Consider the following 15,238-nt stretch of genomic DNA (forward strand, 5'->3'; position numbering starts at 1 on the left):
CATCCGACGAGCGAATTCCTCGTTTAAAAAAAAAACAAGGAAGTTGAAAGATGTAGAACGCGTCGAATTCGTGGCAACGGCTTAATCATTGGATTAACTCTTGATTTTCCTGGTTAGGTTCGAGGAAAAACATCATTAACAACGTCCACGCGAAGCCAACGGCGCGTCCGGCTAGTTAAAAACAGCGAGCTCGGCAGGAATCGTGTTGCAGCGAGAGAGGCACCGATCTCGGCTTGCATGTGTCAAGTTCGAGGCTCGTTCGAACCGCTCGCGAAAAGGCTACGTCCGAGGACGAGGAGGAGGAGGCACGTTGGCAGCGCGACGAGTCGTGTAACAGGCGTCCCGACGTCGCGTCGTCGTCGACGCCTCCGTTCGCGACGCAGAGATGGGATCGAATCCGATACCGTCGCACGATGTATTCGAATTTGAACACGGAATTTCTGTAGCAGCTCCGGTGCTCGCGGTTGATCACGCCCATCGACGAGGCCACGCCTCTTTTCTGGCTTGGCCACGCCCATTACACAAAATCTTAAAAGCTGAATTCTTTTAAGGATGCAGAATTTAGACCGAACAAATACTGCGTGGGCATGTAGCGAAATTAGGCTCTGTATTTTTTACTTTTTTTATGCTTTTATATCATCGCTCGTCGCCCTCAGGGACAATTTAACCCCTCGCCGTACCATTATCTTTATAACTACTATGATTAGAATTTTTTGGACCTCCCTAATATCTTAGAAGAAATTATATACTTGTATTATTAACATCAATCTTCTCAAATTATAAATTATTAAATACTTATAATATTATTATATTATATATTATAATATAACTATATACTTATATATTATATACTTACAAATTATTCATATACTTGAATATCTAAGTATTAGTGACAATATAATAAATTTTGATTTCTACTGAAAGAAACGGATGAATATTCACACCTAACAGGTTATTATTAGAAATCTCCATCACGTGTCCGACTGGTACGGCACGGGGTTAACGGGCTCCTCGAGGAAAAGGCGTTCGCGGAGCGTAACGAGAAGGATGCGAGAATCTAATCAACGAAGGATCGAAGCTGATTGCGAAATGCTTAAGCCCATCTCTAGCCGGGTGTCGCCGCCGAGCAGCTGACTAACAGTCGACGAGCACGTGCTCGCGAGCCGACTCGGTGGAAATAGCTAATAAGCCGCCTAAAGCCGTGGCACGCGCGTGTGTCCGTTCGCGCAATCCTCGGGCTCCTCTCTCTCTCTCTCTTTCTCGGAGCAGAGGAGGAAAGAAGAAGAAGAAGGGGGTAGCGATCGGTTCCCTTTCGGCGGACAAACCAGAATCGGTTTTCACGGCGATCGAACGATCGACGCGCGTTCTCAGAGGGGGAGCCGAGCGACCTTTGGCTGGTGCCGTTCGCCACGGTCGGAATTCGACTCGTGGAAACGGAACGGTCGCGTGATTACGTATCGGCCGCTTATCGGCTGCCCGAAATCTCGACCCTATCGGGACCGCTTCCTGCCGATCCGACCCCGTGGATCTCTCGTTCGTCCGCGCGCGCGCGACCGATTTTATTCGTACAGCATCCGATCGGCATATCAGCTTCGCAGAACAATCGACTATTCCATATCGTCGCTTCAATATCGCACGAATATGGTTGCGCAATCTTGTTGGAATCATAATCGACGACACGAGTATGAAAATACGGTTTAACTGCATAAATTGACTTTCTCGACGAATTATTTGCTTCCAGCAATCGCAAGCACGCGATGTACGTGCTATCGCGTTTTTCGATTTTTCAAGGCTGTAGCTTTCGGCGATAGACGGACACGGTTTTTCGGCCGCGCTTCCTACGCTTCGACCGAAACAGAACGAGACGCGGTTGCGAAAGCACAAGGAAGAAGAATAGTTTTCGACCTTCGGTACCTTCGGACGCGTTCAGCTAACGCGCGCGCGCGCGCGCGTCCGCGTATGTCAGGAACGCTGGAGGAAAAAATCGATGGTCCGCGAACAATGCAAGCGGACACGCACGTTCTTGCTCGAAACGTGTAATTATGTATCGTAATCGGGAGCAGCGAGCGATTATTCGCGGAACTAATTGCCGTTTTGGCGTTCCTCCGTCGCGATAACCGGGTCCTTACTTGAACAGCCGCGGATTCAGTCTTCCATAGAATGTTAACTCTTTGTACTCGAGTGGCGTCTCCGAGACACCGCTAAAATTGTTTCAGCACGTTCTAAAATAATTTTTACATTATGAAAAATTAAATCTCAAAAATTATTAAAAGTATAACCGTTGTTGCACGAGTTACAAGATTCGATATCATATAAATACATTTTTTCATATAAAATGGAAATGCTATATTGTCAGAAAAGTTATTTTAGAGTTACAGTTAAAATAGTTCCTTGTGCAAAGGATTAAAATGGTGGTCCACTCTAATGGTGAAACTTTCGATATTTTTACGAGAAACGTGCTCTTCCTACCTCGAACTAGAAAAGTAGTTTCGAAGGAAGAAGTTTCGCAAGGTACCCCCACCACCGACCATTAAGATCCAGTCACGTCGACGTGCAACTGTATGCAAAGCGAAGGCAATAAATTGGATATATTTAACGAATTAATGATAAATTCTATGTAATATCTTGCTCATCGGGGCAGTTCGCAAAAACTGTGTCGCGATAACGTTCCAAGCAATGCATGTGTGGGCTGCTATTACGATACTCACGCGTCACCGATTACTATTAATAAGCTTTATCTCCGATGGAATAGTAGGTATACGTTATCTTCGCACGGATCATCGTTGTCGCGATAACTCGGCCGTGTATTAAGACGTTAAGCGAAAGACGAGAGGACTGTCCGGTGTCGAATTTTGCCAATTACCATAATTGCTTTCGCCAGACGGTGTAATTCGAATTTGCGTCGGTAACGCGCGCCGTCGATGTAGGGCACGTCGGTAAAGAAAACATCGATAAGGGTACGTCGGTACGGCGAACCGTCGATCGTTCCTTTTCAGCGGACGTCTGAGCTTTCCAAAAAAGAAAAATTTATACTATTATGTCTATACGCGAATAAAAGTCTAAATAAATGCAAAGGAACTTTCAAGTCCGACATTTTATTCTGCTAAAAATGTCGAATAAACTCGGAGGATGACTAGATAACGCAACAACGGTGCGCCTACATTGTTCTACTGCATAGTCATCGTTCCAACTAGTACTTTAAATGATGCATCCGGGTTCGCAGTGTTACCGTAATTTTTAGTCTCGTTCGATCTATCGATGAAATATTACTGCAACCTCTTCTAGAGAATTTGCCGCGATACGAAATTTTGCCGAGAACGATGCAATACGTTCGTGCGAGTCATTACATATCAGCTAGAGCCTTTCAATTGCCATGCTCGACAATAACGTCTGACGCGTCACAATCTATTTTACATAAACGAAGTCAAATTAGTTGTATCCACGATCGCTATCCGCGGTCGCCTAGTGCAACGTTCCGGGAATCCGTGACTCCGCATTGTTCAACTCTTTCAAACGTTGCGTTTCATAAAATTCTGCAACCTCCGAATTGCCCCTAGTACAGTCGCGCGAAAAAGTACAGCAAACCGCTCGGATTTCACGAGATTCAACCTCTCGCAATAGCCGCGCAACGACGATAATCGTTCGAGTTGACATCGCCGACATCTCATCTGGCCGCCGAGTCTTAATTCAATCGAGAAACACGATCGAACGCGAGCGTCGGAATTAAATCGAATGTATATCGTTCGAGCGCGAAGAGCCGCCTTGTTGCAATTATTTGGACGTTTTCTGGCCTCGCTGTTATTAGCCGCGGACGTCATCGTCGTGCACGATTGTAACGAGACTTTGTTCCATAAATAAATAATTAATTAAATAGATTATATAAATGGACACGAGAGATGCACTGCGGGAGAGAGAGGGGGGGGGGGCCTCCGCAGGAGACAGAGAGGGGCAGAGTGGGAGCGCGGGAAAAACAGTTCGGCGGCGGATAAAGCGAGAAAAAGAAGCCGAAGAGAGCGTGAACGTGAAAGTGGATGAGGAAAATGTTAGAACCGCTTCACGCGGGTCCACCCACGCGCGATTATTTTTGCGTGTACGTACGCGGTTAACGCGTACCCATGACAGCGCCGTGTTCGATTTGTTACGCCGAGAAAATGCAACCGAGGCTGACGAAAAATTTGCAAACGAGACAGTCCAACTATTTCTTACCGTATGCACGAAATAAAAACGCTTGGAAAGGAATGTTATCGATATCGTTGCCGCTCCAATCCGAGTTACGTTAATCGCGCCGATCAACGACGAGTGGAAACAATTGGTTTACTAAATAAAGCAAAATCAAAGGATAATTTAGACCGCGGCACGTGACTCTCGAAGTTCGAAGTACGCGAAATACTCGGAACTACGAGTATAATATCCTTGTTGACAACTATCGAGCGGTCGTTTCTTACTTATCGACTCCGAATACATGCTACGCCTTGTCCGAGTCTTTTAGTAATTGAAAATCAAAGCTGAATTCTCGAACGTTAGCGGCGGAAGATTAGTTCGATAAGAATTCGTAATACACCCTCGACTTAGCCGAAAGGATTAATTATGAGCAGAGCTAATATCAGGGAACGATAAGTAGTATACGACCGCGGTCGATTACATTAGATAAGGATAATGGCTCGAAATATTCAACGCAATACACTAGATCACGAAACTGTGTTTGAATAGATCAGAGATTTCGTTGGGACTTTAAACGGATCAAACTCTTGAAACCGTTCCAACTTTGTACGGATCGAACGATTTGAAACAATTCGATTTCAAAGCAGATCGTTTCGTAGAAATGTAAAACGGGATTCTCTGTCTCTTGGTATAAGAGCAATTTCGAATTGGAAATACCTAGTTTGTTAACAGTCCGAACGTATCCGGAGCTGTGGCTACGCGACGGAGACGCGTACAGACGAGAGAGCGAGAGCGAGAGCACGTGGTCGAAGACGCATTTACCGAAGGCACATGCACGAACGCACACAGCCCCGTACGCACACGTCGAATGTTTCCAGGAGTGACTCGAGGGCAAAGTATCGTCTGGTAAAACTAGTCCAGGAACGAGGCAATCGTAGTCTAAGTGATCAGAGATCGAGAGACATACTTCGTTTCCTTGGCACGTTGTCCTCTTCCTCCAGGCCGGGTTGCTCCCATACAAGCACGTGGCCATTCCGTCCTCGGTTCTCGCCGTTGGCTCGGCCGTTGCCGTTCATCCCGCCTTTGGCGATTCGCTGGCTCTTTCTCTCTCTCTCTCTTTCCTTCTTTCTTTCTCTCTCCCCCTTTCTATCTGTGAGATCTCTAGCCACGGGCGAAGCAGATCCTCGAGGGGTCTCGTGGACGAACGTGGGACTCGAAAAACACGGAATTCAGAAACCCGACGGATGCGGACAAAGAGACGAACTAGTCGGCAGACGACGAACGTCGACGAGTCCCGTTTCCGTCCGACTGCTAGTCCGAGTACTCGCGATTATTCACGGAATTGTGTTTGCTGGCCGACGACAGGCCGACGACGAGACAGTGCGAGAGCACAGGCGAGACAGGCGAGAGAGACGGAAAGAGAACACGCTCGGAGTGCTTCAGATTGAGAGCTCGAGGGACACAACGCGACACGAGAACACGAGACGACGACACTCCCGGGAAACGCGAGAACGTGTTCGGTCAACACCGAAAGGCCGCACTGCGCGAATAGAATCAGCTTCTACGCGGTGAATCGGTTGACGGTTTCGTGCACACCGATAACGATGATTAACAGCGATCTCGTGTGCTCGGGAGCGAGCACGCACCTGCCTCCTCCTTCTCACTCGCTCCTTCGGCCAAGTTCGGCCGGCGTTCGGCGCCCCGAGTTTCGGACGAACCCGACGAACCGAAGTCGCGGCGGCGGGACGCGAGGGCAGCCGACGCGCGAGCGCCGCCGGCCAATCGGCGCTCGCTAGCGCCCCGTCGGCCCTTGGTTGGCCGCGTTCGCGCCATCTACCGTGCTCGACCCGATCCCGCCAATCGCGGCGAAGCGCGCCAAACCAGCCGCGTTTCGCGGCAACCGTTCGAATCGCTCTATCGAAAGCACATCGAAATCCTCGACACATTGGCAAACAGTGTCGTCACAGTTCTTTTTCCTTATTCTCCGCGCCTTTCCACGCATTGTCCACGGTCTTCTGCATGATCTAAGCATCTTTTTCTTATCCCTCTCTTCACTAAATCATTCTTTTATCGTTCGCAGTTTACCTAGCACACTTTCCGAAGCAACGATTCATGCGTCAGTTAACTGACAGTTTTATTACCGTCACACAAGTTTGTACTTCTCCGTGCTCTTCCTGTCTGTCTGTGAGCTTTGCAACATATTACGAAGATAGATAAAAATTTACGAAACATCCTCCGCGTTATAGATTCAACTATGTATGTTCGATTTGCAGGAAAAGTAGCAATGAAAGCGAATAAAATGGGGGAGTGATCGGTAAAAAGCGAGTTCGTAGGCGAGAGACAGGAGGCGCTACAAGGATTGGTCGGCGCTTCGAATTTAGACAGGCCGAGGTGATCTATCCGTCAGGAAATTGCGCAACGAGCGGATCATTTGCGAGGAGTTACAGCGGCTCCAAAATCTGCTGCGGACCGCATCTTATCGGGAGATCGGGCCGGCGAGGCACGTCGCCGCGCTAATCTCCATACGTTATCGAATCGTTGATGACATTATCGCCGTTGCGCTCGGATCGCGTAATCGCGGCCGCGGTCTAGCGTTACGATCATCGCCAAGGATCCGACGGGCTCGGTTAATAATGTAACGCGACGTTACAGCGGCGCGTTCGGCGGAATCTTTCGCCGGACGTTATCGCCACCGAAGAGATTTGATCGGCGGGATCGGAGCTGCGTCGACCGATGAGTCATTCCCGCGATACGCTCGTAACGTTTGTTTAACCAGAGACGCGCTCGCGTTTCGCAATTAACGACGACAAGGACATAGCGCGGCGCTCGTCCGCAGCGTCGGTCGCGACGTAGGAACGCGGCCGCTCGAAACTTTCCCGAAATTCCTGAGATTTAATCGATGGCTACCGGAACGGTATCGACGGCCCGAGCCGGAAGAGGTCCGGTGTACACGCGTTAACGTTCGTATTAACCGCGTGTCGCCAAATCGCGTTTTAAAATAAAGATGCCGCGTCGCGCCAATAATAGCTCGCGAGATTCGCGTGCCAAAAAACCGTCGTGTCCGCGAGCAGAACGATCACGCCTTCGCTTCTCGCCGCTTTTTCCATTTCGTTTTTCTGCTCGTGACGATCGTGGAGCGGCCGGCGGATCCTCCCGTCCGTACCGGACCGCCGGGATGACGCTGCGGAAACCGCCACGCTCGCGATTACAGATTTCATCTGAATCGAAATTCCATCCGCGGAGCATGAATTGTCGCTACGCGACTTGACTCAGCGATATCACGGAGATGATGACAGCGGTGATTTACTTAAGACAAACAATTGCCCGCCAATTTGTGTAACAACCGGTTAAACGTAATTTCGCGTTTATGTAATACCGTTAAATATGGACGCATAATTGAAACGGACGCCTGCGTGCGTTTAATTGAGGTATTCCTGTACTGTTAACGGGGAAACCGGAGCAACTCGCGTTTCTTGCTCAACATTATCCAGTCATAATTCTTTCGTCTAATTTTACAGAGTCTACGAACGTTATTACGCACTTATGGGACATAAACGACGAGGTCGTTGCGTCAACATATCCAAGAACATATTCGTACATGGTTTCTACATTGCGGCGAGAGAACTGTGAGAAGATAACAATGAGGTAATCGTGATACTACAAAGATAGTTTCAGTAAGAAATAATCTCTTCTCTAAACGGCTAGCGTGGTCGATAAAGAAGTTGTTTTATTTACAATCTACCGATAAAACGATTTCCTACATTGCTCGCACTGTCGGCAAATACGGCAGCGCGACAGCGACGACCGATAAAGTGCGTTCCTACTTGTTCGGCTGGTTTAGTCGGTAAGGGATATTTCTACATAATCGACGCTCGATTAATTCGCGCACCTGCTGAACGCGGGCGATTCGTTTGAACTAGAAGCGGATCGCGCTTCAACGCGCGACATTTCCGGCCGACACGACCTCGTTGTTCTTGGCCGATCTAATCCCCGGGGCATCGCGAGCGACAACAGGAAACAGTTGGACCCCTAAACGTATTATTCACTTGGCAAAGTGGAAAATAACGTCCGTCGTGGGCGTGAACGAAAACGACATGCACGCGAGCCAGCCGGAAACGTCTACGGATCACGAAATTAAAACGGAGCCGGGTCGTCCCGCGTAAAATTGGCCGCAACGAGATCGCGGTCTCGCGACCGACATCGCTCGAACTTTCCTCTCGCGAACCGTGTCAAGGTGTACACGGTTTTCGCGACGCCGTGTCGCGTCGAACGGATCTGTCGTCCGCGTCCTCTCTACATACTTGACAGTAGCGAACCATTATTCACCGGTCGAGTTTTCGAAACCCGACTCCTACGTTGCTCGAATACAAACGAAGCGGCGCGAAGCCCGACTCCGCGCGTTCCTTCGGCCGTGTCGTTTTCCATTCCTCTTCCCCGGAGAGGAGGACTGGTGGTGAACCTCTTCGCGGCCACGTACCTCTTTGCTTTACCGTTTCTCCGACGTCGCCGGACTCTCAAAAATTAAGAATAACAGCGTCACGTTAAGAATGTTAATAGAGAATCGTAGACGAGCATTTCACTTTACTCGATACAATTTTTTTCAGCCGGTGGCGCAATCCCAATCGAGTGAGAGACGCCGAGGAGGGGTGGGCGAACTTTCCTACCGATTGCGAGTGCGCTCGGCGGCGTGCTAGACCGTCGCGTTGCATAACGCGATGCAGCGATACGCGACGAGCGCAACGAAAAACTGCGCACAGGAGAAATATACATAATGCCTGGGTCGGTTCGAGGGAGTGCTGTCAGTCAAGGCCTGCGACGACGACGGCTCTCGCGAACCGGCAAAAAATAGAGCAGCAACGTAGATCGCTGTAGATCTCCGCGCGCGTAGTTGGATCCAGCGGAAGGGAACGTTACCGCGATTCGTCAACGATGCGAGGTGGTTTCGAGTTAGACGGGATCGAAAGTTCACCGCGTTGGTGTTCGTGAGGAATGACGGACGCGTCCGGCGCGGCGGCACTACTCGAAGTTCGAGCCGAGGGCAACAAGCTGGAACGCTTCGGGGGACACTCGTAACACGCGCGGACTTTCTACTTTCTTGGTGATTTCGACGTCACCGTTCGAATAGGCCTTCCGGCATTCGCTCGCGCACCTACGGTTACATTAGAAGACCGCGAACGTCCCGAAAGCGTCCTCATCGACGCAATCTCGGCCGTTCCGGAAGGCTCAAGCTCCATTCCTCGTCGAGTCTAATCGATGTACCAATTACGAGCGCTCTGCCTATTTATTCTCAATGGAAGCAGCGTTCGATTCTTCCGCGAACAAAGGCTGGAAAATGAAAGTAAACCAAGCCGTACGGGAAACAAACAAAAAATGGCTGGTTCACGCCAGGGACATTAGTAATAACGATGCCGGTACTTAATCGTAATGATGCGGTGTAGTCGTTTGAACGTTGTACATCGCGAGCGGAATCGAAACAATGTGGCAATCGGAGAAACTACGATTGCAGCGCTGCGAAGCCTAAACCGAATAGAGCTCGTTCCCACCGTCGTCGTCGTCGCGCGCGCTCGCGTAGTTCGTACGCGCTAGACCTGTCATACTCGCGCAATAGAATCGAACGATTATTATTGTTATTACCATTGTTACATTCTAAGACGAGCAGCGACGATTCTGGACGCGATTACGCGGCCCATTGGAATTCCGTGGACGGGCCCCGCGCGCGCCGACTTACCGATAAATTATTTCCGCCTGGTTGGTCGGTTCGTCGGTTGCAAGCTCGCTCCGTTCGCCGGCGCTGTTCTCTCTCTCTCTCTCTCTCCCTTCTTCTGCCGTTATTAGCTCTGTTCGTTTTATCTATTCGATTCGAGCACGACGATTACCGACAACAAGAGGCGAGCAAGACTCGCGTCATGCATTATTCAGGAGAACAGTGTTCCGAGCGAGATCGGAGCCGCACGGAATTCCTCTAAGGTCGAGATCGCGTCCTTGCCTGGCCCTACAAACCGAGCACAGACGACTTTAACCGCCGTCGAAACGCCACGCAGAATCCTTTGTGCCGATCGAATGAAGACACAGTTTTACAGCAGAAGTTATCCGCGATTTTTACGCCCTTTTTATACGTAATAGGCGTGGTCTGTCCTAAAAGGGCGTGGCCTCCGTGCTCTCGGTCTAGCCCCAGCCATCGCTCCACGAGGCATTTCGTCTCCGCACCGTCGCGCCGGGACACTTCTCTATTCCGCCTATCGCTGGCTTATCGTCTCGGGAACGATAACGAATGGCTTCCCGTGCGTCAGAAGAAAACGCGATCGCGATCTATGGTCGACGAGAGACACGGCGGATCAGCTGCAAAATAACGTCAAGTGTATATTTCTAAAACCGGAAACCGAACCCGCGACGAGTCTATCGGGAAGAGCGCGCGCGCGCGCGCTTATCCGGATCGAATCGTGCGGACAAGCAGCTGGTTAACTGGTCACCGATACATATTTATGGGACACCTATGCTCGCGACGCGTCGTTTTTGCGACGAACGAGTTCCAGCGTCGCGGGGCACTCGAATAATTTATTCCGCGAGCTGGTAGTTCTGGCCTGGGAGGGGCGTTTCGGAAAAAATCAACGACCCGGCGCCGCACAATGCGATCGATTCCGGGGCCAACCGCTTTAAAATCGTACCGTGACGAGTACCGACGCGGAAATCGGCGCGCCGCGATTCGCTGCGCTTGGGCCCTTGCAACATAATCGACGAGACCGAAAGCTACCGGTTTCGATGCATTTTAAGAACCGCGAAGCGGAGAGAACATATTTTACCGAAAGCGTTGGAACATTTATGATAGAAAGTTTACCGGGTCTTGGCGTACGCCATGGAAACGATAAAGGATAACCGGATAGACACGATCGTAATAAAAATAACGATTCCATAAATTACGGTACTGGTACCCAAATGCGACGGAATTTCCTCCTTTCAGGTGAATTACGTTTCGGGAACGGCTTCGTTCGCTATTAAATCGCTGTTTACGTTGACACATTCGTACTAGGTGAATACTACACCGTACGAAATTTACAGAAAAACTATACACTTGCCTCTATTGTAAGAACTGCGTCTAGACAAAGTCGCAATTGAGAGCGATCCCGTTCGAGAATGCCCGAACAATTGAACGACGCGAAACCGTGTTAGAATTCGCCGAATCGGTTCCTGACATTTTCATATTGATAACAATCATAATCTTAATAATAATAACAAGCGATTAGGATAGTTTCCTGCTGCGGGCTAATGACGACTGTACCGAACGTGCGTGCGCGTTCGGATTCGGGAGAGGCAGAGATTCCGTGTACATCGCGTGTCCGTCACCTTCTGTTACGTAAGTGGAACGGGTGAAGAACACTCGGATAAGATAAGGATTTATAATAAGGCCCATTCGGCGCGCTTGTCCGGTCTCTGCGACACGTCGCCGGCCTTTTTTTTCGATGAACTGCAGGCGCGAGATGCCGCAAGATAGCCGGCAGACGGAAATCAAGTAATAGCTCGACACTTGATCGCGACGAGATACGATCTCCTATCGCATAGCTGGCTCGCAGCGTCCGCATTTACGTAAACTAAACACCCCGTTTCCGATCCGTCCGCTTCCGGTTGTCGCGCTCCATCGAGCCGGCGATCGATAGATCCAGGTCTGGCTGGCCGCCGAAAAACCATCCGTCGACACGAACGAAGAATTGATTTATCGTCGAAATTTTCGTGAGCGTTTAAGAAAGAGTTGTCTCCCTTTTTACCGCGGAGCTACCGCGAACAAGGTGAATCCCCGACGCGAAGAACACCCGAGGCATATACCGCAGAGAATCGCAGGCGGTTTCCAAGCGATTCCAATTAGCGCGCTCGATGTATCGGCAGCGACGATTAATTCGAAATCTGCGCAATTAATTGCGTCATGCGCGCATGGGTGGCGCGCGACGACCGTACCGTTAAAATGGCATTTTATTGCGAACAGTCCGCGCAACGGCGATCGACGTTGATATTCGTGTTCCTTGGAATTAGGTAACATTCAAATTAGGAACGATAAGGCGTACGCCCGATGTTTCAGAAGCGCCAGCATACAACAATGCCGGCATCGAGAATCCGACATGCAAATTTCCCCCGATAACTTACGCGGTGTGCGTGGATTGCGCGCGATTGCGACAAGGAACGGGTGTCGATGCAATCGTGGAACGGTAATAAATAACGGCGGAATTTTTAGAATTCGATCAGCGGGAGAACGAGAGTACGGTGTCTAGGTCGAGGATGAGCGAGAGGGGGTCGCGGTGCCGCGGACAATGCGGCGCGCGAGTAACGCGGTCAAAGGTCGACAGATTTCACGGGAAACGGTGATATTCGTTAATTGCTCGACGAGAGGGAAAAAAAAAGGATAGAAACCGACCCGGCGTAGGAAACTCGTTCCACGAAATCGGAACTTTCTGAGCGTGACCACGAGGCACCGCCGTGGCCACCGCCGCGCGCACGGCGGCGACTGTTTCGTGCCAGGTGCGACGTTGTTTTTCTCTAAGCGAGAGCTGTTTTGTTCCACGATCATCGAGAATCGTGAAACCCGGCTCGGGGGCCTTTGCCGTACCAATTAGCGACGCGAGCCGTCCATTGTCGCCGTTTATCGACCTTACTAATTCGTCTTGTACATCGCGATGCCCGTAACATGGATTTCCAACGCGCGCCGGCTTCGAAAACAACATTGCCGTTCCAATTCGCGTAGGAACGATCGGAATGCGTCGGGAGAAAACTAATTAACGTTCGCGGACGGATTAAAAACGCGGTGGTGACGCCGTCAAGATGGCGATACTCTCGGAGAGATTACGTCGTAAATTGATGCCGCCATTGCGATAAAAACCCGGCGACGAACGTCGGCCAGCGACATTCGCGGCTCGCGTCGCAATTCAACGAAAGTATTTAAATTTAATAAGACGATAGCGTCGACTCGGTTTCGACGTTCAGTGGGTACGAACAAACTGTTTTTTCGCGGTGCAACAACGCGGTGAGTCGCGCGCCAAACGACGCGCCCGCGCGCGAAAGCTTCTGGCGGCGCGAAAATTATGCGAGCGACAGTTTTATCGATTTTCTGAATCGATACGAGGCAGCCGCGAATCCGAGAAAAAAAGAACGACCGCGGCGCGAAGCCGAGCGTGTACAGAGCGATCGAGGCGAGTCGCTTAACGCGCTCGATTTACGAACGATTCGGGGATTCGCGAGCGATCTCCGGATGCATCCGATACCGCCTCTGCCGCGCCGTGGTCCATCGCGGACCACCGTCGATTATCGAATGCAGTCACCCGGTGCACCTTGCGAACGAATTCCGAGGGCACGGTTTATAGATCGGGTGACGCACGGTCGAACGTGCGAGCGCATTGTTTCCTATTTCCCTTCGATCGCTGGCCATTTTTGTTCCCGCCTGCGGCGACGACATGTTCTTGTTTATTTCAACGCGAACGGGTAGGTTTAAATATCGGTTTATGTATAGAACGTGGACATTTTAAAATCTGTACGCGATCTATTCTCGGCGATCCGTTTCATTTACAATGAAAATGATATTAAAAATGATATAAAATTATATTACCCGTCGCTAAGTAATCGATAGTAATTGTACACGGACACGAGTTTCGCGAATTCGCGAGAGTACGTGATCGTTCGCGCAAGTATCGCCGAGACGTCGAATAAAGAGATTTGGTCTGGTACGACCGATTCGCGTCGCCTTTCTCCGAATCGTCTGTCAACGGAACGCGTCCAAAGTAAACGTAGAGATTATCGGCTCGGTAACTCATTCTTGTTGTCAGCCGCTGTGAAAGGGTCTCCAGCGACCCGATATCGGCCTTCCGGGTCGCTGCCGGACACTCTTGGCTAATGCAGGAGCACAGCCTTGCTGGTATTATTAGATCGCGGACCTTTTCTTATAGATTCTCATTTCAATGCTTTTATTTTTCGTTGATCTTAATTAAAACAATTGGCCGACAAAGACTTCGTCTTTAAATAAACTAGATAATATTCACCCTTCCCGCAAGCATAGATACCCATGCAGCGATAATGATTATCGAGTCTCAATGGGCTCTCGGCACCGCACTCACTAGACACATGAAATAAAGTGCTCGAATGTTTCTACTTGAGATAAATTGCTAGAGTTATGTCGTTGCTATAAAATCAAACTATAACGTGACAAATTCATGAAATTTGCCTTCGTGGGAATTGAATTCTTTATTTCACTTTAGCGTAAAGCTATGTTGCACAACTGGCAGAGAAGAAAGAGAGGATTGATACGATAGAGGAACATAATACCACAAACTGTGAAATCAGTCGTTTCACGATAGTATAGATAAAATCGAAAATAATAATTCAATCAGAAATTTTAAATTCGTTTCAAAAGTAGTAAGAGTTCAAAGTAACAGCGACAGTTGAAACGGTGATAAAGATAATAAGAGAAATCGATGAAACAGTTCCAGTGGATAAAGCGTCGAGATATAAGAGTTTTTGACAAAGGAAAACGCGATCGCGCGCGCGCGCGCGCCGTGTATCGCGATCTAAGGGGGTGCGAGACTCACCGGAGGGTGGCGGTACCTCGGCCTCGAAGACCTCGGGCCTCTTGATCTCGGACTTCCGGTCCATGGTTCCGCCGTTCTTGTACATGGTTGTCATAGGTAGTCGAAATTCGCAGTTCGAACGCTGGCCTCGGAGGTGAGCACGCGGTCGCGGTCTCGATCTCGGTCTCGGTCTCGTAAACACTTCGCGCTCAGTTCTCGCCGACACTGTCAGAGACGGTGCCGAACTCGCGACACTTATTGTTAGCCGCGAACACCTAGCGAACGTTGGCCAATTAGATCACGAGCCTGGAGCCCCACCGGCCGACCGACTCTTCCTCCTCCAGCACCTCTTTCCCTCCCCCCCCCCCCTTCTCCTCCCCCCGGTCCTCTTCGATATCGAGCGTCGCGTTTTACTCCCGAATCGTCTCGAATCGACTGGATGCCGCCACGGAATCGACGCGCGAAATCCCAAGGATCAAAGGATTTTCGGGTTGTCTGGTCGCGACTTTTTTTCTTTTATTCCATCGATCCCCCCC

The 15,238-nt window shown here is 49.9% G+C and overlaps 1 protein-coding gene across 3 annotated transcripts in view; it reads right to left on the minus strand.

Moving 5' to 3' along the window:
* Positions 1–15,238, minus strand: part of Picot (putative inorganic phosphate cotransporter protein picot) — a 30,453-nt gene that overhangs the window by 7,605 nt on the left and 7,610 nt on the right. The window contains exon 1 of one of the 3 annotated variants that reach the window (XM_078189970.1): positions 14,724–15,043. The exons of 1 other annotated variant lie outside the window; for it this stretch is intronic. In XM_078189970.1, the coding sequence (XP_078046096.1) occupies positions 14,724–14,817 (94 nt within the window). In that variant the 5' untranslated portion in view covers positions 14,818–15,043. Of the gene's footprint in view, positions 1–5,128; positions 7,478–14,723; positions 15,044–15,238 lie in introns of those variants that run through there. One more of the 3 variants, XM_078189969.1, reaches the window with a different exon arrangement.

This window comes from Augochlora pura, chromosome 9 (assembly GCF_028453695.1).
Source record: "Augochlora pura isolate Apur16 chromosome 9, APUR_v2.2.1, whole genome shotgun sequence".
Lineage (NCBI taxonomy): Eukaryota > Metazoa > Arthropoda > Insecta > Hymenoptera > Halictidae > Augochlora > Augochlora pura.